The following is a 27,379-nucleotide window of genomic DNA, read 5'->3' on the forward strand; positions in this document are numbered from 1 at the left end:
TGTTACGTTCAAGCAAATATTCTATACCTTTATCTTGAACAAATTCAAACAAAATTGACAGATAACTTATTTTCACGCATGTTGGAAAATCAATGTACATACTTCACCACAGTGCATCGATTTCACGGTCAATGAGTTTTGTCCCATAGAAAGTTCACACACACATGAATGGCAAGTAAACAGGAATGGATGTGTCAATTTGTGCAGCTTGTTTTCTGGCTCTTATTTTATACTTGAATACGCTTGATGCCGATTTTGCATACGATGACAGGTAAAATTTAGTGTTTTTTTTTTCATTTTAATATCCCGGGATACTATTATGATAGGAAAATTAAGTTAAATTGATTGAGCAATTTTTATTTTTAGTGAATGTACTTGAACTGTTGAATATTATTACTATATTAGATGATGCATGACAGGACGGGTATTATTATTTGGATACTTTTGGTATTTTTAGCAAATAAAAAACAACATGATTTCTTGTCTGTTCAAGGGCAATTTTCTCATTTAATTATTTTAGGCAGCAATTCTGTTGACATGCCTCTCCCTTCCCCTCCCCTTCCACCGACTCCCGTCGTCTGCCCTCTCCCCAGTTGTTTTTGCATTTTCTTTCTAGAAAATTTTGGCTACATATATTACTACTCTACTGTTGCATTTAAATGTATTGTATTTAATTTACTATTTTTCTCCAAACGTTAACTTTGGCAATTTTAGGGTGTTGCACCTATAACTGCCTCCTCTTGATCTCTGAATTACTTGTTTTCTCAGAAAATATTGTTTTAATTTAAGAAAATGTGCACAAAAGTGCAAGAACTGTTCATTTTCTAAAACTGTAAATTATTACAAGGAATCAAATTGCTTGCAAATTGACAAAGATGCAAGTTAATTAACACATGGCATGTCTGTATTGAAAATCATTGATTGGCAGTCTTTTTTTAAAGCAATATTTGATTTTAAAAAATGGCCTATTCCGAAAGGCTTAATCCACTTTAGTACAAATACAATTAAATTATTATAAAATTCATGGCAACAATTCTTCAAAGTTCAAAATTATGTTGTTATAGTCTGTGAACATGTATAACAGACAATGTATATTATATAAATTAGTACCCTGTCATCACTGACAGTCATTTAATCAACAATCTTTTGTCATAATATAGATATTGAACAGATAGACAGTTCCAACCAGTAAGAATAATATCAGTGTTGAGTTGAAATAAATATCAATCGATGAATTAAATATTTATTTTATTAATTTTATATACCAGTTAATACAGTTATAAGCTTTAAGGCAACTCTTTTTACCATTTAGTACTAAAAATCTTGATTGATTTGAAATGTGTTTGCAAAAAAGTTTTTTTTAGTTAGATGGAGAAATTTATTTTTATTTTCATCTGCCAATGAGTCTGACAGACTGTAAAAATATATGAAACCCAAGAGGAAGGGACAAGACTGCAGGAAGGTGTCCTGGAATGCATACAATGTACCTGTATCTTTGCTTAGCTCAAAATTACCCTGAAACTCTCACTTAGTGACAATGAAAGTGTAAATGACAATTTTTAACATATTGATAGTGATTACACAGCATAAATTGTTCAGCTATATATAGAGAGATTATATAATGAGGTTTTGTTTTGTATCTAATATTTGCTGCAGGAATGTTTGGATTTAAACTTGTTTGTTTTTCGAAGAAATAGAGTTGAGAAGTGGCCTAGCCTGGCCGTCATTGCTATGCAAGACTTTAACCTTGTAAATAACTCAAACCCCTTTAAAATACTCCAATTAAACTTTGAGACAATACTCTACGTGTATACCAAGGCCCATAACTCTGGCTGTAATAATTGTCAAATAATTCCCTTTGTTCGACTGGCAATTTGCATTTTATCATTTACCTTTTTGTTACTTTAGATATTAATGCTGCGATTATATATCTAATTTGAGGGAAAATATATCCATGTGGACAAATTGTCCCCTAGGGACTATATTTTGGATGCATGTATATAATTGAAAAAATGAATACTTTTTTGTAAGAAGTTATATGTATTACGTTATATATAAGTTATTAAAGTTTGTTTTGGAAAAATACATAAATGTTAATGATAAAGCTATCAAAAGGACTTGTGATAGAACTTTTTATATTAAAACCTATTATTTTTTGCTTTAGTACAAGTGGTCCATTAAGAACTTGAAAGTATGAATTTCATGTTGTCAATTTTGGAAGTTTTTCTGTTCGTTTTTAATTCTCTCAAACACTTAAAACTTTTCCACTTTTTTCCACTCTTTTAAAAATTGAATAACTTGCAACTATTATTTGCCAAATATGCGAATTCATATTCAAATAATTAATTTCACTTGAAGGGGCACAATATAGGTTGATACAAAAAAGGTAATTTTTGATTTTTATTCCTTAGTTTCATTGTTCATCTCATTTGGCTGTAATGATTAAAACAAAAAAGCATAGGATTTGTGGCCAGATAAAACTATTTTAGCAACGTTTTGGCGCTTTTTAAGCTGGATAATTTATGGCCACAGAGCCATTAATTAAAAATAAATGAATTATAAAGGCTTATGTTTTTTAACTGTACATAAATTATATGCTTTTTCCATTTTGATCATTTAAATCAAACAAGTAAACATAATAATTAATTCAAATAAAAATGAATACTTTTTGCATCAACCATTAATGTGCCCGCTTTTAGACTGATTGAAAATGTGACTTTCAAGTTGCATTGACACCAGGTGGTGATATTTTGCATTAACCCTTTAGAAATTTAACTAAAAAAAAATGCTTACAAGGATTCAGTTTTGGAAGTTATAGCCCATTTACAGGGAGTAACTTTCAAACTTTTTTTAACGGTAGCCCTGTTTGAAGTAATATTGCCGGGCAGAAAATTTAGAGAAATGAATATAAAAGTTCTGTGTTCTCTCATTCATTTATTGTAAGATCTTTTTTTTAATTAATTGTAAGATCGAGTGAAGACTTTTTTTTTAAAACAAATTTATAATCAAGTATGTTTTTAAAATTCATTATGTCAAACGTTGAATGTATGTGCAGAATGGAGTGTGGTAACTTTTAACTTTGATTGGATGTTGAAAGGTAAGCTTTCAATCCATTTTGATACTTGTATACGAACCTCAAACCAAATAACTTAATGTGAAATCAGACATAAACTGTGTATGATTGTATTAAGACATATCAATCACTCTTTCAGAGAAAAATATGCAGAGAAGTTATGACAAAAGATTAAATAGAATTAAGCATTATGTATTTTATAACAACAATTTCCTTCCTCTAATTTTGTAATTATGCTGAATATTAACTGAAAAACCCTGCCAAAATCTGCAGATCATGTTTGACGTTTATATGGCATTAAATACCCATGGGGGGCAAAATTTTCCCACCTCCAGACATGGGGCAAATTCCTAGGGTCATGTTCCCCAGTGGGTATTTGCATTTATACTCACTTACAGTGATACTGTATTTGTTCCCGCACTTACAGTGATACTGTATTTGTTCCTGTGTCAGATCATTCAATGTAACAGAAGATTTTAGTGATGCTTATTCACATTCAAACATAAAACATTGAGCTTTTTTCACTGTCAGATAGTCTATGGATCAGCCTCGTTGATGACTGCATACATGTACAAGTACCATAGTGTACTAGTACTATTACATGTACTCTTAGATTACACACCACCAACTTATTCTGATAAATTTGGACAATGTCTTTAGTGTAATTTGGACGCATAGATATGGTATATATTAATTCTATTAGACTTTAGGGCATTTTTTGTCTATTTTTGAGAAAACAACATAATGTAAGTTTGAATTTAGCTATATATATATATTTCACCAGGAGGGTATCTGATCAGGAGAGACCAAAACTCTGATTTGGGTTAAATATATTTGAACTTCTTCATGATCGTTTAAAGCAAAAAGTAATAACATCAACTTGGAGAAACAAACTCTTGATTTTGTTCTGCATACACCCAGCACAAACACTTGCTAAGTCATGACTTTCTTTTTTGCTCATCAGCGAGACCACTTGTCGACATTTTATCATAGAAAAGGACTGTTTGTTTTACTTGAAATTCATTGAAGTTTATCTTGAAATTATGCATTATCCCTCGTCTAATGTTCTTGTATTAATTTGTTGTGTTTACAAAGGATTTTGCCGGGAGAAGTATTGTATTGATTCTGGATTTGAAGCTCTCCAGCCAAATCCTTATTGCATGTTGACGTGCTGTTGTTTTTTAAATGCTGGCAAAACAGGTAATCCCCCCCATTATAGGAGCAGTAAATCGCTCCTCAGTTTGGCAATTTCGTAGAGATTCAGAATAATTATAGGATATTGCTTCAGTCAATCATGAATAAACAGACTCATGCCTTTTTTAGTAGAAAAAAATATTTGATAATTTAAAAGTATCATAAGTCGAGACTTTGAGTGAAAATTACATTCCCTACTCCATATTTAGGTGTGCAGTTTCATAAAAGTATTTTACTGAATAGAAAATTGAATGTCAAAATATGCGTTCAACTTCTCAACATCAAAGGAGAGTTAATTACAAAGGTAGCACTGCACCAATTAGTATTCATAGGCCTTCTCTGTACAGGGTCAAATGCAGGTTTTCTTCATTGCATATTTGATGCTAATGGTGCAAAAGATGTGATTAAAACTGAAAAGATGATTGATTAGTAGTACCACAAAGATTAGTTTCTAGTTTTTAAGAAAAAATATTATATTCAAAGTTAAAATATCTCATGATTTTTTATTATTAAATGGGGAAATTATGCTGGAAATGCAAATGATATTGAGGCATAGCTGTGCTGTAATTTTGTAAATAAACTATAATTTTTGTGAAGATTTTAATAATAATTTTATACCTAACTTTTACTGAAGGAGTCCAGCATTTTCAAATATAATTCAGTGTTAAGGAGAAATCACTAAGCATAACCATTTAGAGCTATCTTTTTTTTTTAAATCAAAACTATAAAATTAATGATTTATTAAAGGTTGAATGAATATTCCAGCAACCATTAAGAATAGCTATGTATCAAAAAATGGCAAATATTGTTACTTCCTACCTTGGCCTGAGCTAGAAGTTGAATGAACTGCAAACAAAACAAATCTAGGGAGTCCTGGCATTATTGAGGAGGCTCGGACTCTAAGACTCCCGTTTTGAACCTTGGATTGTGATTTGGGGGATTTTTATATCTGTCCGATTATCATCTGCAAGATTGAATGTTTCTAGAAAATGTTACAGTGAAGTAAAGTGCTTATGAATGATAATATTATGAATAAATACAGGGATATGTCTGTTCAGATTTGATTAACAATAATGAAACTGTAATTAATGTTCATTAGTATTCCATGTAAGTATGAGGTCCATTGTGCATGGTGACATTGCAATTTTGTGGTGTACACGTAGCTAGCTAAATGAGCTTTAATGAAGGCGACATGTGCGGCACTTTGTTGAAACTTGAGGTGACAGGCTGTCGTGTTCCAAAGATGTTCCCCTATATGCCGCTATGTCAGTGGTTTTGTTACAACAGAACTGAATAATTCATGAATTACATAACCACATTTTTTTCTTTCAGACATGTTTTATGTGAAACATGCATTAGAACATGTCATTTATTTCAATACCCAAGAATAAGATAGAATCAAGTTAAGGGCACCAGTATTTTTTTGTGAAATAAAGAAACTATCACTGGATTAAGACTAGAATGGTACACTTCACACAATATCAGTTTTAGGATCAGGTAATACTTTATAATCACAGTTGGTAGATAATGACAGCAATCATACAAGCATGAATAATGGCCTTACTCAGCTATAAAAGTCACTACTATATTGAGCGTAAATTTAGTTTAATTCCCTGTGATATTATATGCTGATAAATATATTATGACCCTGGTCATGAGATAAAGACGCATTCTTTTTCCAGGGTGTACTTCAAGAACATTTGTGCCATGTTGATATCATGATTGTGCAGAATTGTAAATTGAAGGACATCAATTAAAATAAATCTTTTGAACTTAATATTTATACATTGTTCCATTCTTGTTTGTTTCAGTCGAGCCATTGTGAAGAATCAGGACCTTGAGCCTGGGACACCCCTGGTGAACATTTTCTATGATGACTTTTGGGGCACGCCTCTTACGCGGCTGGCCTCCCACAAGTCATATAGGCCATTATGTGTCCTCACATTTCGCCTCAACTACTACCTGGGCGGTCTTGAGCCCTGGGGCTATCACCTTGGTAATGTGCTGCTGCACGTGCTGGTGACTGGGCTGTTCACCTACCTGGCCCGCCGGCTTCTACGGCACACACTCCCAACCTTGGTTGCCGGGCTCATGTTTGCCGCCCATCCTGTCCACACAGAGGCAGTTGCTGGCGTGGTCGGACGAGCTGATGTCGGGGCATGCCTCTTCTTCCTCCTGGCCCTCCTGAGCTATATGGAATATGTCCGACTGCGTGATACATCTCCGGACCCAGGAGGAACACAAGGGGCAAGGTTCAAGTACTTCCTGTTGACGGCCCTGCTGACTACCGCCAGCCTACTGTTCAAGGAACAGGGTGTCACTGTACTCGGTGTGTGTGCAGCTTATGACCTTTTCGTTCACAACAAGATGAAAATACCACAAATTCTTCAATTCTACAAACAGGTACTAGGAAAAGGATTAATCCATTAATGTTTTTTTGCAGAATGATAGGGTGCTTTGTTTATTCATATTATCACATTGTTTTAGGTTCTTGCCTGCTTTTTAGCATGGCTTCAAAAATGACAGAGACTCTTTGTCTGTTGTCTGATCATGTGCATAAGCATAATTTAACGGCTACAACTTTGTGCCCATACTCAAATTGGTCAGATTTCAGAATTACAGAATTAAAGTATGTTAACCTGATAGAAAGAAATATAAGGCTTAAAAGTCATTGTCAGATATAGTTTTGAACATCATGTAATGTTGCATAAAAGGTACAAGGCACTTATAAATAGTACTTTGTCTTGCTTAAGGATTTAAAAAAAAACTTGGCGAAATGTTCACCACAAGTGTTCGCTGCACCACCTAGACCTGCCCCCTTCCTCGAAGATCAAGCAGCTACTTTAATTATTAACTTTGATCCTAATCTCATCCTTTTTTTCTCGTAAAAACAATCAAAGACATCAGTAAAACATTCTTTGACATCAAGATTTAATATCTTCAGGCAATAAAAGAATTGATGAATTTATAACTTGTTGTAAATACATTCAAACAGAAAACCTGACGATTCTGCACTTAAAGTTAAGCCGTCTAGCAGCTTCAGAGCATGTCTTAAATAATTTGTGAACTTTGTCAATAAATTTATAACTTCACCTGTGTAAATTTATTTTGAACTTAACCAGCAAATCAATTTCATTGGCTTCGATGGTCTTTTAAGGTGTGACATTCGCTAGGTCTGTCTTTTTACCTGTTATTATGTAAACATTAGTGTGTGCTCTTCCTATAGTCAGTCGGGTCGAATGTTTGTACTTCTCTGTCCCAGCAAACATGGTGATCTCTGTAGGTCCTTTGCTAATGAACACGAAATTACACATATACAATAATGGCCGCATAATGAGATGCTTATCATGTCCCTTTTGAACGGTTCATAATCATGAAACCAACATCATTTATTTTTTGCCATTAAACCAAATAAAGGACTCATAATATTGAGCTTGTGAAAGTTAAAAAGAGGATTTATGCCTCTCAATGCTTAAGAATGTTGCCTCAAACTACTAATAGACTTACAAAAGTCTGCAAAAAGCATTGGCAGAGTTGGGTGAAAACTTAAAACTTTTGTCATTAAGGTAAAACCATTCAAGCTATGACACACAAAACATACCACAATCATGTACACATTACCAAAGACAGGATGCCTTTGTGTAGAAAGGCCCATAACTCTGACTTAAAATAAATGTCAAATTATTTTCTTTCGCTATCTGAGAAAAATGGACGAGCTTCGTCTTGCTGTGCTCTTGTTTCCAATTTATTATCAACCAACCTGATGTTTACTTTGCAGATGACCCATTTGCTATTCTGCTATTATGCCATTGTTCAGTGTCTCTTTCTTTGTTTATTCATTCTAATATTCTATTTTCTCTGCACACGCACTCGTGGATTTGTTTATATAAGGAAATGATCATTTGCCAACTTTTGTCATAATGAAATAGCATCAAATGGTATTATTGAATAGCAAATCATTTAACTTGATAAATATTTGTACAAGGGAAGAATGTACTCCTTAAATAGTGATTGCATGCTGCACTTCAGTAACTAGCAACATGCCAATTGCCTGTGCCATCAAAATCCATTTACAAACCTATTCCAAAATGTTATATTCCTAAATGTTAGGAGTGTTTTATAATTGAAAGGAAAAAAAATGTAGTGCATTAACAGATTGATGGATTGCTTATGGATGCTATAATTGAAGCGATGCGATGTGAAAATGATTTATTGTCGAGGGGTAATGTTATTGACAATCCATTTATCGGGCTAAATATGGGTAATCCTGGGCGAATGAAGCTGTGACGGCGAGTAGACTTTCCCACTGGGGAGGAGGCACTAGCTTTTCTCATACAATATGTACGTGTAGGCATAAATTTTCTTTTTGGTATGCCTACATTGCTGTTTTTCTACTGCAAATTGGGCTGAAATTTGGCCAAATTCACAATCCCGTAAAATATACTTAATTCACAAAAATTGATCTCAAAATTCACAAACCTAAAAAAAATGAATCTGAAAATGTTTAAATAAATGCAAATTGCCTACAAAAATATTAAAACCCAGGATCTTTAAGGGGGGCTCTGTTTGATTCTTTGTTTAAAATATGGTAAGTTCACATTTTTAGGCATCTTGTTGCTATTTTCACAATACCAAGGGCCCTGGCCCCTTTCACAAAAGGTGAAAGAAAACACTAGCCTTTTTTTTAAGGAGTATTCATTAAGCAAGAGGGTAGTACATACAGAAACAAAAACATGGACATTATTTTGTATGCATTATACTATAAAATTCATTACAACTAATGTGTTCTCCTAGATTCAGAGAATTTGGTACACAATGATGTAAGGGGGTTTCATCCTCGTATGTAGTTACTAAGATGACATGGAAATCCTTCTATTGGCATGTAACAGCAAGTTAAAACTTAATGGACTAAGTACCTACTACAAAATCTGAATTGCTGTGACAAAATATTATACTTCATAAACAGTCTTTTTAATATAAAATCACGGTGAAAAAACCCTTTGATGGTTTGATATACCCAAAGCACATGCTCATTCTAATTTAGAATTCACATACCATTTTCAAACATAAATACGAGTGTTTCACTATTCTTCCTTTCTCAAACGGATGTCAATGGATCCAAAGTGAAGGCATAGCAAAATATGTCATTCAAAATTATTTGAAAGTTTGCTATTTAGTTTAACTGTTGAGGATTCATTGACCCTTTACTTTATGTAAACACTTGTGGTCAGACTGTGTGAAAGGCTTACTTTCGTCTAACCAGGCCTTTCATGGATTAAATGAAAATATTAAATGTCGATACTCGCTTTTACATCAATGCTTGATAGTAGATTATTTTTCAAAGTGGTAATGTGTTCTTCAAATGATCACTTGTGTGTAGAAAGAGTTTTCAAATATATAGGAAAGCAATTTTGATAAATAAAATGCTGCATATATATATACATAATGAAATGATGTATGATAATTTATCTGCTTTGCTTTTGGTTGTATTTAATCTCCATTTCATGTAGGAATGGATTCATATTCTTATACAATGTCCAGTTTTTTTGCAGAAATAAGTACTAATTATCCAATCATTATCAAATTTGGTGACAGAGTGTGCGGGCAAATGTCTCGGTCTAGTTTGATTGTTGGGGAAATTGCATTAGTAACTCGGTAGTTTTGCCTCTTGTGCATAATGCATAGTAGTTTATTGTAGACGATAAATCGGAATTTATTATCCAATCATCATGGAACTTGTTGACAAGTTCAGTATTCAATCCTGAAGATGAAACTTGTCATAGTGTATGTGAGCATAATGTCCCTGATTGTGGGTTAAATGGAACAAATAAATCCAGAGTTATGCTCCTTTTTCATTAATAATAGAAGGTTAATATCTTGTTCAATAATTGTGGGATAATTTGCCACAAGTACTTAATTCACTGCAAGGTTTAGCTCCTTTTACATTTCATTTTTTGCAAAATAATTAGTTTGCCTATGAAAGGGTTCTGTGGACCTTAAGTTTAACTAAAACTTTAACTAAAACTTCAATGTTGTTTTTTTGAAAATCATAAACATTATTTCATTAAAAACTTCCTTTCTTGATCATATTTTATATTTCATTAAAAGGAAAGGCAAAATAATTAATAAGCATTTCCTTTCTCCAGGACGGGAATGGAATATTTACTTTCCATAAAAATAGTCAGTGAACTGTTGACTTTGTATTATATATCCCTATTTTTGACATTACTTTAAACAAAAGGCAGACATTTAGGCAGATTGTAAATATTTGTCTAGCAGACTTCAAGTGTCGTCTCTGGCGGTTCAAAGATCTGGGGAATGACTTGAGAACCGAGTGTCAAACAGGAAGGTAGAGATGTTTAATTGATAGGAAAATCATTAATGTAACCTGACATTGTCAGCAAATTGAAGAAACTTAAAGGGAAATATATTTCTTAAGTATCCGATGATTCAGTAATTAAAGACAAATTTCAGGGCCGCGGTTTCGCAAAAAAAACTTGGATAAGTTGTTAATAGACCAAGCAAACACTGTGTTGTTTTAATTACCATCAAATTTGATTTAGGATTTCCAGCAATATTTTTTTTTTTTTTTGTAAAGGCAGGCCATGTTCACAGTCATTGAAATTAGAGTTTTGGATGAGCAAGCCCTAATTCTTTTACTAGTGCTTGGCATCAAATTTTTTAACAAGCCCTGCTATGTAAAATTCAGAATTTGAGTAAGCCTGAAAAATATTTTACCAGTGCAGGGCTTGCAGGCTTGTGTTAATTTCGACCACTGTGTTCATGAACATATTAAATGTCTGTTGATGTTTTGTTTATAAAGTCTGTCATGATATGACCAGTGTTTTTTTTTGAAGTTTGAGAGTTGTTTAGTAGTATGTACAAACAAGCACTGTGGATCAACCCCTTATGTTGTGCAGTAAACTGTCTGGCATATTTTAGCCGTCAGAAACTCCTCATAAACATAGACATGAATTATTTCATGTCTCGCAAGCAGTATTTAACCCTGACGATAATTACTCCCTATTCAGACACATGAAAATGTGGCTGCAATTATCCTCTTGTAATCTTCTCTTAACAAATGAGCATGTCAGCTTTTTTTTTCCCTGTGACCTTATAAATGTCTGATCTTCTGAAGTTAAATTTTATAAAATTTAATGGTGGCTTTTGAAAACTGTTATGATTGTTTTCATAGATATGTTGATATGACTGTTGAAAGTAAGGACAGGGTTTAGGGTACAACTTAAATCAAAAGTCAAGTTGTTGAAATTAGATTTGATTTATTCTTATCAAATTGACAGGGGTAATTCATATTTCAATGCAAAAGTTGTGTCCAAATATTATGGTCAAACATCAAGTAAACTCCACTTTATATATATAAACAATTTTAACATCAAAATATTTTTAATCTTTTGTATTCAGATTTGCCATGCTAATAAGAGTATTAAAAATCACATAACATTATATATTTTGTAATAATTGTATTAATTTTGTCATTGACGGTCCCAGCTTAATTAAAGTGTTGTTGTTTTTCTTCTACAGATTGGCTTCAGCTGCTCATTTAATTTAGCCCTTTATTTTAGTGTTCAGACTCATGAATGCCATCGACATTGCTCAACACATTCACTTTTAATCATTTAGAATAGAGGGAGCCCTGACAACCAAAAATCTATTAAGCAGATAACGACCATTAATTGGTATGAGAAGCTTATGCATGCGGGCTGGTATAGAGGCATTTAGCGCTCAACTCTAAAAAGTTATCATTTATTTTTGGTCTGTGCCTGGCCTGCAAACTTATTTGTTTAGAAATCCCCAACTAAACACTAACAATTACTAAGTAAAAAAATGAGGGCTGATAATTAACAATACAGAATCACACAATAGGTGTCAATTATCATAGGTAGAAAGCTGTTATTGAAACCAAAATGGAGAATGATCCCAGAACCTTCCAGGTTAGAGATTGGCACAAAATATACATAACTACTACACCGCTTCATAGTATGGATATATGGATTAAAATCATGGTCAAGTCTGATTCCACAGAAGCAAAACTTAATGGCCTTACCAGCAACTGTATTGTATGATCACTTTTTCAAAATGATATTTCTGTGAAGTAATGAATATAATTATATCATTTGAAACTCAGAAAGTAATGTGAATTTAGTTGTAGTAAATAATGTCAGTTTAAACATACATATTAGTTATTTTCCCAGCAAAACATGGACATATTACCCAACTTAATTTGTGATCTTACCATATTTAGCCGCACGCACATTGATAAGATGGCCTTGACTCGAAAAATAAAAATGAAATGACTACCATAATAGTAAGCCAAAACTGCAGTATCATTGCCAGATATATTTGTACGTAATGGGCCACAAGTAATAATAATAAGATGTAATACGTGGTTGAATCTTCTTGGTGTTACATGAAAGGGACACAATGCCGGATAAATGAGCCGTCAAATGAAGCACAATGTATGTCAGTGTCAGGGTGCCGTTGGAGTAGATAACAATGGCCAACAAACATAGCGTGCATGGTTGTGTCACTCTCTCTGATACGCGGATATAAAAAAAAAATGTGAATTATAGCAAATCACTTGAGCTCCTTTTATATGGTCATATTTTCCCAACACACCTCATTTTAAAGAACAATAAATTATTCTTAAAAAAAGTAAAAGTATGAGATAACCAGAGATGTTGTTAATCTATTTCTTCTTTTTTTAAATAAAGTGTCATCTTAAATAGATAAAAGAAAAATATATTTTGAAAGCTATATTAATTTTATAATTTATTTTTATGTATGAATTACATGTCAAAAAGAATATTTCAATTAATTTGGATTATTAATTAAATGTAAGAAAAGATGGCAATGAATAATGAATTCTATAAAGTAATCGATGATGATGTTTTCTGCAGGTAGAGTGGCGGCGGACCATGGAGGGCGTGATTCTGCTTGTGGTTGTCCTGGTAACGCTGGTGGCTGCTCGTGTCTACTTCATGGGCAACACACCCCCTGAGTTTGCCCCATCAGACAACCCTGCCTCGGACGCGGACAGTTTTACTACACGCACGCTGACATATGCACTCTTGCCGGCACTCAACATGTGGATATTACTCTGCCCTAATGTTCTCAGTTTTGATTGGTCGATGTCATCCATACCACTAGTTGAGAGCATCTCAGACTTTAGGAATACCTTCTCATTTTTGTTTTATTCATTTTTATTTTATTTTGCTTATTTGACGTTATCATATATACATAGTCAAGTTAACGAGAAAACGATGTTAAATGGCAATAGTCACTCAAGCCATGTGATAAACAGTTCTCGACATTCCAGCTTGAAGCACAAATCATTCCACACGGAGAGACAGACCTCTGTGCCAGGGGACACAACTGTCTCTTATTCCAAAAGTCATTTCACAGTGTTCACAGTGTCGTCTCATACCATTAATGTGATAACATTCTCTGCAGCTTTAATGGTGCTACCCTTTATCCCTGCCACAAACCTGTTCTTTTACGTCGGGTTTGTGATTGCGGAGCGTGTCCTCTACATTCCAAGCATGGGCTTTTGTCTGCTCGTGGCTCACGGCCTCCACACAATCTACAACCATTTCCATAGCAACATGCTCAAACAGAAACTTGTTGCCATTGCAACTGTATTCTTAATTCTGATGTACTCCGGCAAGACAGTCCGGCGAAATGTTGACTGGAGGACGGAGGAGATGCTGTATACATCGGGAATCGCAGTTAACCCTCCAAAAGGTTTGCCTTGCATGAATGCATTTGTTAGAAAAAACTTTACTACTTAATCCTTAATATGGCATGTCCATTTAAGTCCAAGAATTAAATTTAAATGCATTAAGTATATATGTGTATTGATGCGCAGAGATATTAAGACAGATATTTAATTGCTTTTTTTTAAATCCTGAATGTTGAACACCAAGCCCCAATTTCTCAAACATCTTAAGTCCCTTATATCAAACTAAGCACATTATATTTTTTTTGGTATAGCTCGTGTTATATTCCCATTCTAAAAAGTTCTGAGACTTTTATAGAAAGATTTCTTAATGATTATCATAATTGAACACAATTAACTTTTTAAACTCAATTTTAACAAAGTGGTTTAGCTATTAGTGTAATAAGATACTTATGTTTGTTGTTCTTTTTGTGAAATTGGGGCCAGTTTCATGTCCTTAATAATTAGAGATACATTGTATGAAACCTTCCATATTTATTGCGTTAATGTTTGTAATTTATTGAAAATAAGTGATATCCAAAGTGAAACTTCTATAGTATAATTGTAGGGCAAAAATTTAATTAAAGGTAATAAAAATTTGATGTCTAGATTTATTGCATTTTAATGTCATAAGCTAGTAGGAGCATGTCATTTACAATAAATATGGTGCCTTCAGCATGAAACCTTGTTGTAAAATATTAACATAAAGCATGTATTAATTAGAGAATGTAAAATCCGTAAAATGCCAACCCTGAGCCGCGAAGCCATGATGACATGTGACAGGTGACCTAGCCGGCTGGCGATGACTGACAGCATGTGTTGTATGTACGTGTGTGTGTTACAGCATGGGGCAACCTTGCCAACATATTCAACAACCAGGGTCGTGTAGACGATGCCGAGACTGCGTACAGGAATGCTCTCAAGTACCGGCCTAACATGTCCGACACCCACTATAACCTGTAAGTCTTGCCTCATTCCTGCTTTATATAGAGCATATAAACTAACTCACTGTTGTGTACTTACACAGAAGACATTTAGAAATAACTTATTTGTGAAATATATACTAACCAAAATCAGGTTTTTTTTATGTCTTATAATTGATGTAATTCAGGTATTTTAGGGCCATTTTGTCACAGACCAATTTCATCTTAATTTTTCAAATTACCAGAAAAAGCCCAATAAAAAAGGATAATGTACATGTTGACAGATTATCATTTTTATAAATTTTAACAAATTGTAACTTTTTTTGTATGAAAGTAACTTGGCATTGAATTACAAAATTGGTACAAAAAGTCATAATTTTCCCCAATTTTTAGTAGAGTCCTTTTCCTTAAATAGCTGGAAAACTGTCTGTAATTTGGTGTGCTGTATACATACCAGTTGGATCTACCAGAGTCACAATATAAGATGAATCTAAAATGTCCCATTGGCAGTGTCCAAATGAAAAAATGTTGCTGTAGCCTTTGTGTTTTGGTAGCAGTGCTTGTTTAAGAAATAAACATCGGCATCCACTTGTAATCACGCTTGTTCGGCAAACATTTCCTAATTTCCAGTGTCACCTAGACCATGGAGGACAATTTTATTCCATTTTTTACGTTCAGGTGACATACGTATCCTTTATTGCAGCACAATTGCAATCATGCTCCCGTCTACGCTGTCACCACAGATTAGACAGATTAGACAACATTCGTTTTTTAAGTCATAAACTCTTCATTTATTAGACAGCAAAAAATTATTCTTTTGAGTGGGCGATAATTTAATTCTTTGTTTTTATGAATTGCTAATGTTGATTTGTCTATCTTACAACTGTCAGTCAATCATGTGATGATTTGAATGATGTTTCCCTTTGATAACTAATGGCCTGATGATGTTGGCGCTGATACATCTCCTTTTTTGCATGTTTAGTTATTACGTAAACAATGTAATTCTGATTAACTGGTCCTGCACACAACTCCATTCTGTAACACATCATTTAACTTTTAGACATTGCAGCAAACCAGTAGATAGTAACAAAAGTGTTTATAGTGATAGTTGTATTTAGAATTCAGAACCATGGCAATGCCATTTTTTCTCTTAATAGTTCATGTTTGATAGTTTGAGGGAAAAAAATAGATTGTAGATAGATGAAGGATTTTCCGTTAAAAGGCAATTATCAAAAAACTCTTTGGGATGGCTGTAAGAAGGCTAAATAACCATAGCAACAAATTTGTTCAGTGATATTTAAGGCAATTTTGAGAAACTTATATGAAGTTGTCTGACAGGATGATGGCTTCATTTATGAAACTGACTCACAAGACTAGGGAATAAAATCCTTAAATGCAATGCTCATGAATGTGCTTAATATTCTATGCATTATTTTGGCAAACTTATTTGGACACTTATACAAAGAGAAGGTTATTTTCTGAATAACAAATCTATAGTCTAGATATTTGTTCATTTGAATATAAGAATTATTATCTACAGAATAAAAAGGTTCAGAAAACAAACAATATATTTATTACTGGACAGGCGGTATTTGTGAACCGTTAATAAATACCTCCATATTGATAAAAGAGTGATCATAATTGATTACACTTTCCTTTGTACATCTAGAACAGTAATTGAAATCAAAATATTGTATCAACAAGTATGTGCTATTACATTCAACCACACAGCTACTGGACATGAATATTGCAGCCCTCTTTTGAAAAGGTCAGATTTTGAACAATCCCTGCAGTCTTTTCCCCAGTACAGGGCATGTAAGCCTGTGCTAATATTGACCACTGATACTGGGATGACAATATGCCATTTTCCCAGTGTAAGGCATGTAAGCCTGTGCTAATATTGACCACTGATACTGGGATGACAATATGCCATTTTCCCAGTGTAAGGCATGTAAGCCTGTGCTAATTTTCCAGTGTAAGGCATGTAAGCCTGTGCTAATATTGACCACTGATACTGGGATGACAATATGCCATTTTCCCAGTGTAAGGCATGTAAGCACGTGCTAATATTGACCACTGATACTGGGATGACAATATGCCATTTTCCCAGTGTAAGGCATGTAAGCCTGTGCTAATTTTCCAGTGTAAGGCATGTAAGCCTGTGCTGAGTTTAACCACTGATACTGGGATAACAATATGCCATTTTCCCAGTGTAAGGCATGTAAGCCTTTGCTAATTTTCCAGTGTAGGGCCTGTAAGCCTGTGCTAATTTTGACCACTGATAATGGGATAACAATGTGCCATTTTCCCAGTTTAAGGCATGTAAGTCTGCGCTAATTTTGACCACTGATACTGGGATGACAATGTGCCATTTTCCCAGTTTAGGGCATGCAAGTCTGTGCTGATTTTAACCACTGATACTGGGATGACAATGTGCCATTTTCCCAGTTTAGGGCATGTAAGCCTGTGCTACTTTTGACCACTGATACAGGGATGACAATGTGCCATTTTCCCAGTTTAGGGCATGTAAGCCTGTGCTACTTTTGACCACTGATACAGGGATGACAATGTGCCATTTCCCAGTTTAAGGCATGTAAGCCTGTGCTATTTTTGACCACCACTGATACTGGTATAACAATGTGCCATTTTCCCATTTTAGGGCATGTTAACCTGCTCTATTTTTTACCACTGATACTGGGATGACAATATGCCATTTTGCCAGTGTAGAGCATGTAAGCCTGTGCTACTTTTGACCACTGATACTGGGATAACAATGTGCCATTTTCCCAGTGTAGGGCATGTAAGTCTGTGCTGATTTTAACCACTAATACAGGGATGACAATGTGCCATTTTCCAAGTGCAAGACATGTAAGCCTGTGCTAATTTTGACCACTAATACTGGGATAACAATGTGCCATTTTCCCAGTGTAGGGCATGTAAGCCTGTGCTGATTTTAACCACTGATACTGACAATGTGTCATTTTCCCAGTGCAAGGCATGTAAGCCTGTGCTAATTTTGACCACTGATACTGGGATGACAATATGCCATTTACAGTGTAAGGCATGTAAGCACGTGCTAATTTAAACCACTGATACTGGGATGACAATGTGCCATTTCCACAGTTTAGAGCATGTAAGCCTGTGCTTATTTTGACCATTGATACTGGTATGGCAATGTGTCATTTTCCCAGTGCAAGGCATGTAAGCCTGTGCTAATTTTGACCATTGATACTGGTATGGCAATGTGTCATTTTCCCAGTGCAAGGCATGAAAGCCTCTGCTGATTTTAACCACTGATACTGGTATGGCAATGTGCCATTTTCCCAGTGCAAGGCATGAAAGCCTTTGCTGATTTTAACCACTGATACTGGTATGGCAATGTGCCATTTTCCCAGTGCAAAGCATGAAAGCCTTTGCTAATTTTGACCATTGATACTGGTATGGCAATGTGTCATTTTCCCAGTGCAAGGCATGAAAGCCTATGCTGATTTTAACCACTGATACTGGTATGGCAATGTGCCATTTTCCCAGTGCAAGGCATGTAAGCCTGTGCTGAGTTTAACCACTGATACTGGGATAACAATGTGCCATTTTCCCAGCGTAGGGCATGTAAGCCTGTGCTGATTTTAACCACTGATACTGGTATGACAATGTGTCATTTTCCCAGTGCAAGGCATGTAAGCCTGTGCTAATTTTGACCACTGATACTGGGATGACAATATGCCATTTACAGTGTAAGGCATGTAAGCACGTGCTAATTTAAACCACTGATACTGGGATGACAATGTGCCATTTCCACAGTTTAGAGCCTGTAAGCCTGTGCTATTTTTGACCCCTGATGCAAGTATGACCATGTGTTGTTGTTGTTGTATTCCAGGGGCATCTTGCTGCAGAACAAGAAGCTTTACCAGGACGCCATCGAGAGTTACCAGAAGGCCATCAGCTTCAGACCAAACCTCTCCAGTAAGGCTCTTACAATATTGACAGTCTACAAAATATGTGCTAATTGATTCTTTTTGTTTTGTGGAATTAAATGTTTATTAGTAGTTTTCAAAGAATAAGCTGAGTTATTGGCATAGTACTGGTGTCATCCTTGTCTTCTGTGGATTTGAGAAAAAAAATGCCCATAATAAAAAAAATGAAACAAAGCATACATTTTAAAAATAACATATGTTTATAATTAGCAAGGCCCTTAACACTTTGTTTAAAAAGTGTTTAATTATGTCCCTGTGGAAAATGGACAAATGAGGTCATCCGCTTGTCATACTTCTGTCAGCAAATGTGTGGCTTGTTTTGCAATCTGTCCATCTTTGCATCATAACCAGAATCTCCAGCAATGTTCCATTGAAACTGGCAGTTCCACCCTGATTGAATAATGTTTTACAGAGTTTTGGCCCTTTGCCTTCCAAATTTTAGGCTTGTTTACCTGACATCCTGTTAATTACTTTCATCATGCCACACACAGCCTTGTGAATTTAATGATTTAGCAAAAACACTCATTTCAATAATGCTAAGTTAAAATATCATCATAATACAAGTCATGTTTTATGCCTTAAAGCAATTTTAAAGTACAATTTTTGGTGCATAAGTTATCTCAGTTAAAAGAAAGTTGCATTAATTAACTGCAAAAATATTGAATAATAATTAGATAAAAATGCATTGAAGGATAGCATTAGCATAAGAGTATAAAGTTGAAAATAAATGTGGCAGTGTGGAAACTAGTGATATTCATCATCAGATCCCGGTTATATAATAGATTAAATATAAAGTGATAATAAAAATCACAAACTTGCAACAGTGATTTTTGAAGTCAGGTTATTAACTGACGTTATGTTTCACATGGTGATGACGTGTGCACCTCCAGACCTGCACTCGGCAACAATTTATCAAAAAACAGCTAATAAAATATCATACTGTTCATCATCTTTCATAGAGTCCTTGTGGTGATAAAATCTGCAGACTCTTTATGAATTGGGTTAGACAGAATATATTACCATAAATAAGGGTTTAAAATTTATGAATGTTTTAGGCAAGTGCAAAATGGTAGTTTAAAGTTTGAAATAAACGGAAAACATAATTATAAAATGATGTTAGAGCAAAATCATTCAAAAAATGTTTTATTATTATTATTATTCATTATTATAATACTGTTTGTGATCCCTTCGATTTCTTGAGATTACATTATGTCATACTCATGATGCTGTCTGGTGTGGCATCAGCATCATGCAAAAACTTATATGGGCCATTACTCACATGATCTCAATGACATGTATAACAAGGCCAAAATCTCGGGCTTTGATTATTGTCCAGTAACGCCCCTTGATCAAATATTTAAACAGATGTGCATTGGCATCAGCTTGTGCTCTCGTTTCTATTTTTTTTTTAATAGTTATTTACATTTGTTTAAATATCATAATGGAGGGATGCTGTCAGCGTCAAATGTGAGTAATTAATCTGTGTTGCAATTATTATGTATGTTATAGTGGCTCATCTGAATCTGGGCATTCTGCTGGCACAGCTGGGGGATGGCAAACAGGCTGAACAGGTCAGTAGATGGAACAGGAGGAGCTGGGGGTTGGGGTTGATATGGGGATGATGTGTGTTCAAGTGGCATTCAGCTGGCACAGCTGGTGGATGACAAACAGATTGAACAGCTTACAAGATAGGGAGAGGAGGGGTGGGGGTTGGGGAGAGGGTGGGATGTGTGTTGGGGGATATTGGTGTGGTGTTGATGCTGTGCAATGCTTTGGTGAAGGGAGTGAGATGTCAGGTTGGGAGTGATTTTGGGAAGGGTTAGCGGGTCGAGATGATGGGGGGGGGGATGTTTTGTGATACAAAAGCCAACATGCTGGCATTGGAGTTGATTATCAGACTACCTGTTAGCAGGGACATGTATTTTATGATAGATGTGAAATGTCATTAGTATGTTCAGGTTCTCTTGCCATCACTTGAGACCTTAGTTTTATGCATTAAGCAAACTTGAAATAAATTTTAGATCGTCTACAAAGACTTCTGCTTTTTGGCTGTTATGGTTTTGTACGGTGGTGATAAACTTGTAGTAATAAGTAGGGATGCAAACGAATGGCAAAATAGATATTCGAATATTCGTTTATTCTTTCGATCGAATATTCGATTACCGAAATTCATATTTAAGAAGATGTAGTAAACTACTAATATTATTCGTTAAAGTAATAGCCGGGACATGTAAACCCTATTTTGTCGTAGCCAGTACGTGCGGCGAACCCTTAAGTTTCCTCAAATGAGCCTTTGAAATTCTCCATTTTCAGGAAGAAAAAAGCAATACATTATAAGCAGACCAACAACAAAATCGAATTATTCAATTCCGCTGTCTTTTGTGAACAATGTGAAATTAGATGGAGTCCTAATCAAAGTGTTTTGCGCCAATAGAAGGTCTTTCCGTAGGATGATCAGCCTCGTTCTGAGATTGACCTATAAACTGACTAAATATAACTATGGAAAACCCAAACCAACTCGGGAACTAGTAAAATAGTAAAACGAAAACTTATGTGGATTGGACTCATCTATTGTACACCAATAGAAGAAATATATCCTTAAATCTATTTCAAAGCACGAAAATTGTATCGAAAGATGGAAACAGTTTAAAGCACATATATGTAACAACATTATTGAGCACAATATTACATTATTGTGGCATTCATATCATCACCTCGATTTTCACTCCCTAGCCAGTTATTGTAAAAGTAGGGGAACTTTTTATGGTACCCGACGATATGTCCCAAAATGACACATGACGCGTGTCTAGTCATCACATTCACACCTCTGGGATTAGGGACCAATCGTAGTAAAAACAAGATAAACGAGCTCAATAAACAACATCAGTGATGAAGGCAAAATGTGTTTTGTTCTCTTTATCGGACTATCTTTTCGAATATTCGAATACCGATTTTTACATTCGAATACCAAACGTTTGATTGAATATTCGAATATTCGTTTGCATCCCTAGTAATAAGGCTATAGTCTTTCGTCTCACTCAGCTGATATGTTTTATTGAAACATAACAACCTGACATGTATGAATGCAGGTGTACCGCCATTGTGCAGACCTGGACACCTCCAAACTTAAGGACCCGCGGCTCCATGAGAGCACGAAGATCTCGTGTCTATACAACCTGGGACGTCTTTACAGCGACCAGAAACGATACCAGGTAAAGATGTATTCCTGTGTGGAATATGTATTCCTACTTTATCAGTGTGTAATTGCAGTACATGTATAGTTTACTGAGTGAGCACCAATAGCTCATAATTGGCTTAACCATGGTGAAATGCATGAGCTATCAATCTTTGGAAAAGAAATGAGCAAAAGTTTTATGTTATTTTTCACGGGACATAAATAATTTTCTATAAAAATATGAAATAATGTGCTTACCAGTACGTTATTTTATAATGTTTCCAATGTTTATTTATAAGTGTGTAAATGCTAAAAATGAAATCATGTTATAATAGCAGTAATGTACATGTTTCTTGTTTATAGGAGTCCATATCTGTGTTTGAGGAGGCCTTGCGAAGACGCCCAGACCACTACGCTCCCCAGTCCCTGTATAACCTCTATGGTAGGTAACACCTATACTGCTGTTATGCATTCTTGTATCATCCCACAAGGTTAAAATGGAACTGTATCAGTATCTATGTTAAACATTTTATATTGGACATGGGCAAAGCTAGCAATACCAACATATGCAAATAAGTACAAAACTGGTCAAATCTAGATGGTAAGGACAGCAAGGGGCTAACGGGGGTGAGGGCTTCTGACTCTGAAGATACTGCTTAACGTAAAAAATCATCAGTCAGCCTTAGATCTACCAATAAGTGCCCAAATATTTTATCACATGATTACTTGATAACAAAGATCTAGGCTATTAATGTTTATTGTTGTGTAGGAATTTGAGCCCTTTCCCTATTTGCTTGCTACCCCATGCAGAAAGCAAGTCAATGCCTTAGCAAAATGCATCAGTACCATAACATATTTCAGGAGAGACATTCTCCAGCCTGGGGAACCATGAGGAAGCAGAGCGCTACTATCGCAAGGCCCTGGCTGCCAAACCTGACCACATCCCTGCCCATCTCACCATGGCAAAACTCATGCACAAACTGGTAAGTGTAGAACAGTCAGTTTCATATTGTTTGAATGGACTCGTTGAACTGCCATATTGGGCCCTTGTTTGGTTGATACAACCATTTGTTTTCACTGTATTTTTCCTTGTCTGTGTTTTGAATACAAAGTTCAAGGTACATGGATAGGCTTGGTGTCATTGTTTGGGGTGCATCATCACTTTCTTTGATCAACACTGAAAAATTGTTTCAATAATCCAATTAAACTTTATAATACCAGGTACCATCCAAGTGTGAGATATGTGCATAAAATGTTGCAAACAAAATACCAGTGGTTGAACCCATATGCGATGCTCTTCTTGGATTTGAATGATATATACTTTGTGGTGAAGAATGATTTGTTTTCATATTGCCTTTAGTTTATACCTGATCTCTTCACTGATTCGGCAAGGTCAATTCCAATTTACATGTTATGAAAATATGAAGAATATTCCTTAAGGTTTGATTATACATGTTCTCACATAAACCATGCCCTATGCTACACAGGGTAGACTGGATGAAGCAGAGAGCTGGTTTGCCAAGGCACGCACTGTAGATCCCAGCGACAGCTCAGTTCAACAACACTATGGTAAGCAAACACGTTACTCTGTGTTATGCCAAAGATACAATGCTTCCAGTATTATTGAAAAAAGCATTTTTCTCAAAAGGTGTTCTTTTAGATATAAGCCATGACAAGACTCAATTTCATAATGTGCAAAAAAAATCGAAATTATTACGACAAAAACATAATTAAAAACAATGAGTGTTGAAATGTTGATTTGAGCGTTCAAATAATATAGTAAAACATTAAAAAGGTTAAAATTGAGTGTTTTCTCCTTGTACATGTATGGCCTTCTCTGTGACTGTAGCTCTGTACCTTGGGGAGACTGGCCGGCTAACGGAGTCTGCAGCCGTGTACCAGAAAGTGCTGGAACGGGATCCAGACAACTTCGAGATGGTTTTTAATGCCGCCAACATCCTCCGACAGATTGATAAAAGCAGTGAGGCAGAGAAACTCTTTCATCGAGCTACACAGCTCAGGCCAAATGTAAGTTGGCTCATCAGGCGCTAATATCTCTGCTTTTCAGAAACTTACTTGACTAATTGGACAATATTTTACTTTGTTTGACATAGTTCAGAAATGTTCTCTATCTATTTTAGAGTTTCCATGTTGGAAATTGCTGATTTCCTTCCTTAACTTGAAAAAAATAAAATCTTTGTCACACACTAACTTCTACCTTCTATGATTTCATCTCCAGGATGCAACTGCCCATATGAATTTGGGAGCAATGTACCACATCAACGGGAAACTGTCCGAGGCAGAGAGGTCATACACACGAGCCCTCGAGCTGAAACCTGGGGACAAGGTGACCCAGGATAACCTTGTCAAACTACGGAACCTCAGGAAGTCACAGCAAAAAACATGAACTGGAAATTGATATGATAATTATCTGGAAATTCTAATATTGACTTATCTGTCAATGCAAACAATAACCTAGTCGTGAAGAAACAGTCTTGCTTAGCTATCCTCAATAACACTGGCTTAGTAATCAAAAGATTGGCCTTGCTGTCAGGTAAAACTCTGGCCTACTTGTATCTATCAACAGTTTGGCCTGGCTGTCAGGTAAAACTTCGGACTAGCTTTTATTAGAATGGCCTTGCTGCAAGGAAAAATTTGGCCTAGCTGTTGACAGACCTAGAATGCCATAACTTACTTAACTTTCCGAGAGGACAAGGGTGACTAACCTAGCTGTCAATAGAAATGTTTACCTTGCTGAGAAACTGCAAGTGAGCTAGCCAAGGGAATGTTGTGGCATCACTAATTCAGATTAGACTTGTTACAGACCAGCCTGTAAAACATATGATCATTTTGTTGTGTGATGATACAATACTCAGGACTATGATGTCCTGTTTATCAAGGCCAAAAATGCTTTTAAAACAGTCAAATTGTTTTATTTTATGGACTTGATTTGGGTGTGTGAGGTGGGGTGGTGTAATGCACAGATATAATGCTTCAATAGTTTTAATTTGCAACCTGTAAGATTGTCTTTCAAAACCAAAGAAATCATTCATGACTTCATAGATTTGTAAGTATACAATCATAACATAATAGTATAAGATAAAATAAAAACAATTTGTAAATAAACCCCAGATAGATATATTTGGGGGCTATATTGGAGGTGCGTATGTCCTGTCTCAACATCTTCAGTCATTATTGTGTTGTGTGTAGCTCCAAAAGTTGCTCCCATAATTTGATAAAGACATTAAAATTCACTACAATGTTGGTCAGCATAGGAAACTGTGCACTTGAATTTTCTGTGACATTTCACTTTGTATAACAAGAGTTATGGCCCTTTAATTAGTAAAAAATGGTTGGAATAATCGTGTCACATTTAGATCAAGAAGTGTTTCACCGACACATATGACACTGTAGGATTGTTGGATATTGTGCACCTGAAATTTGTGTCGCAGTTCAATCTGCCGTACAAGAGTTATGGCCATTGACACATTTAAAATTGAACGATCTTGTGTTGCATGATGCTCCAAAAGTATTCCACCTACTCACATGAAACTTGGTAAAGTTGGTCCACATGGGAAATAGTGTACCTGATATTTATGTGACATTCCACTGTGTATAAAATATTAAGTAATTGCTTTTGACTTAGTGAAAATGGTCTGAAAATATAAATAAGGCAGATAAAACAACAGCAGAATTGAGATAAGTTTTAAAATGTACATGCTCATGTTGTTAGTTCCAAAGCACAATGTTTAACCATTTCTGTGTCCAGGTGGCATCTTGGGGGCATTCATCACCTCTGTGATAGCTCTAGTTGAATTTATCTAAACCATAAGCCTATCTGTATGACTGTCTTTAAATGTGGTGAAGGAGGAGTTTTGTTGATCTCAAATTATTATTGAGTGTGGGAGATATTTGGAAATTTAATATTTGTTTGGCTGTTGAAGTTCGATATTTGCTATCATAGAATATCATGTAAAAAGTTATATTTCTGTGAAATAGGCTTAGCAATGAAGCAATATGTTTTGTTTGCATTTAGCTGACATAATTGCATGTGTTTTACACTAACATGTAAATAAATCATTCCAAAACTTGCTCATATTTAAGGCTGACATTCCCCGACATTTTGTATTTGTTTTATATAAATGTTGCATAATATTATTATATGCTTAAACTATAAACAGTTTTCATGGCATATGGTCATTATCTTTATTGTTATAGTATACACGTTACATATATAATTTTACATTTGTTATTTGATGTACATTTAATTCAATTCAGTTAAAAAGTATTTTGCTTGGATAGTTTCAATATTTATAAAGCAATATATTGTCCAATATTATTTTGGTAACTCAACTCCATAGTTTTCTTGTTTCTTCCATCCAGTTTTTCTTTATTTTTTCTATACATTTTAAATATGTATCAAATTAGCTGGTATTATAAATGTTCTCCTTTGAAATAATACCCATTGTTTTTATAAAGACCTTGCAAACATTGGGCTTATTATTCAGAATTTGTTTAAGTTAACAAAGTGAGATCGTTATTAAATTTTATCGTTTAATATTTTATGATGTGATCATTTAATTACATAAAAAATCGGGTACAGCTAAAAACGTTGTCTAAAATCATGTTAGAAATACTGCAGAACTTACCTAAGTGCATTCATAAAACTTTTAGAGCAGTTGAGATTTCAAAATTAACAACAGTGATGTTAACAATGTCGTTAACTTTCAGTGTGCGAAATAAATGGTAGCCTGATAGCCAATGTCTGCAAAAATTGGCATGGTGCATTAAATTCCCATGGCAAGATATGCTATCAAAAGCTTTTGGTAGAAGTTTTATACTGTTATGTTGCACACCTCCGGCTATGAAAAATCATGTTGGTAGCCTAATTTACTTTGGCATTTTAAAGTTAGTTTCATACACTGAACTTTAACAAATTTCTGAACGATTGGCCCATGGAGTGTTATTATTTCGATCAGTATAACTGATTTTAATCATGCTATGCTTTTTAAGTTCAGTCTTGGCCTAAGAGTTCTGATATGTTAAAATACCCTTCTTATCTGATTCTCATAATGTGAAGATTGTTAATGTTTGTTTCATATATGTGCAGACATTTATTTAATAAACACAATTGAAATAAAATATGGACTTCTTCTCATTTTTGCCTCTTTTTGTGCAATGGCTGACAAAATATCAATTGTGAACAATTTATTGCCAAGTTTCTTGGATAAAGTGTGACTCATAAAAGATGTTTTACAACTGTTAAGTATTTTCTTTGAAGTGAGGTTAAACTGCATGTATTAA

At 34.8% G+C, this 27,379-nt stretch overlaps 1 protein-coding gene across 1 annotated transcript; it reads left to right on the forward strand.

Annotated features, from left to right (window-relative positions):
• Positions 1–135: 135 nt before the first annotated feature.
• On the forward strand, positions 136–27,217 carry LOC128238744 (protein O-mannosyl-transferase TMTC2-like). Its single transcript, XM_052954961.1, has 12 exons — positions 136–271; positions 6,079–6,670; positions 13,186–14,029; positions 14,848–14,962; positions 18,804–18,889; positions 20,410–20,471; positions 21,990–22,112; positions 22,439–22,517; positions 22,937–23,058; positions 23,563–23,644; positions 23,925–24,103; positions 24,315–27,217. The coding sequence occupies exons 1-12, from the start codon at positions 186–188 to the stop codon at positions 24,480–24,482; spliced, it is 2,538 nt and encodes an 845-aa protein (XP_052810921.1). The 5' UTR covers positions 136–185; the 3' UTR covers positions 24,483–27,217.
• The last annotated feature ends 162 nt before the right edge of the window (positions 27,218–27,379 follow it).

The sequence above is a fragment of the Mya arenaria genome, chromosome 6 (genome assembly GCF_026914265.1).
Source record: "Mya arenaria isolate MELC-2E11 chromosome 6, ASM2691426v1".
Taxonomy (NCBI): Eukaryota; Metazoa; Mollusca; class Bivalvia; order Myida; family Myidae; genus Mya; species Mya arenaria.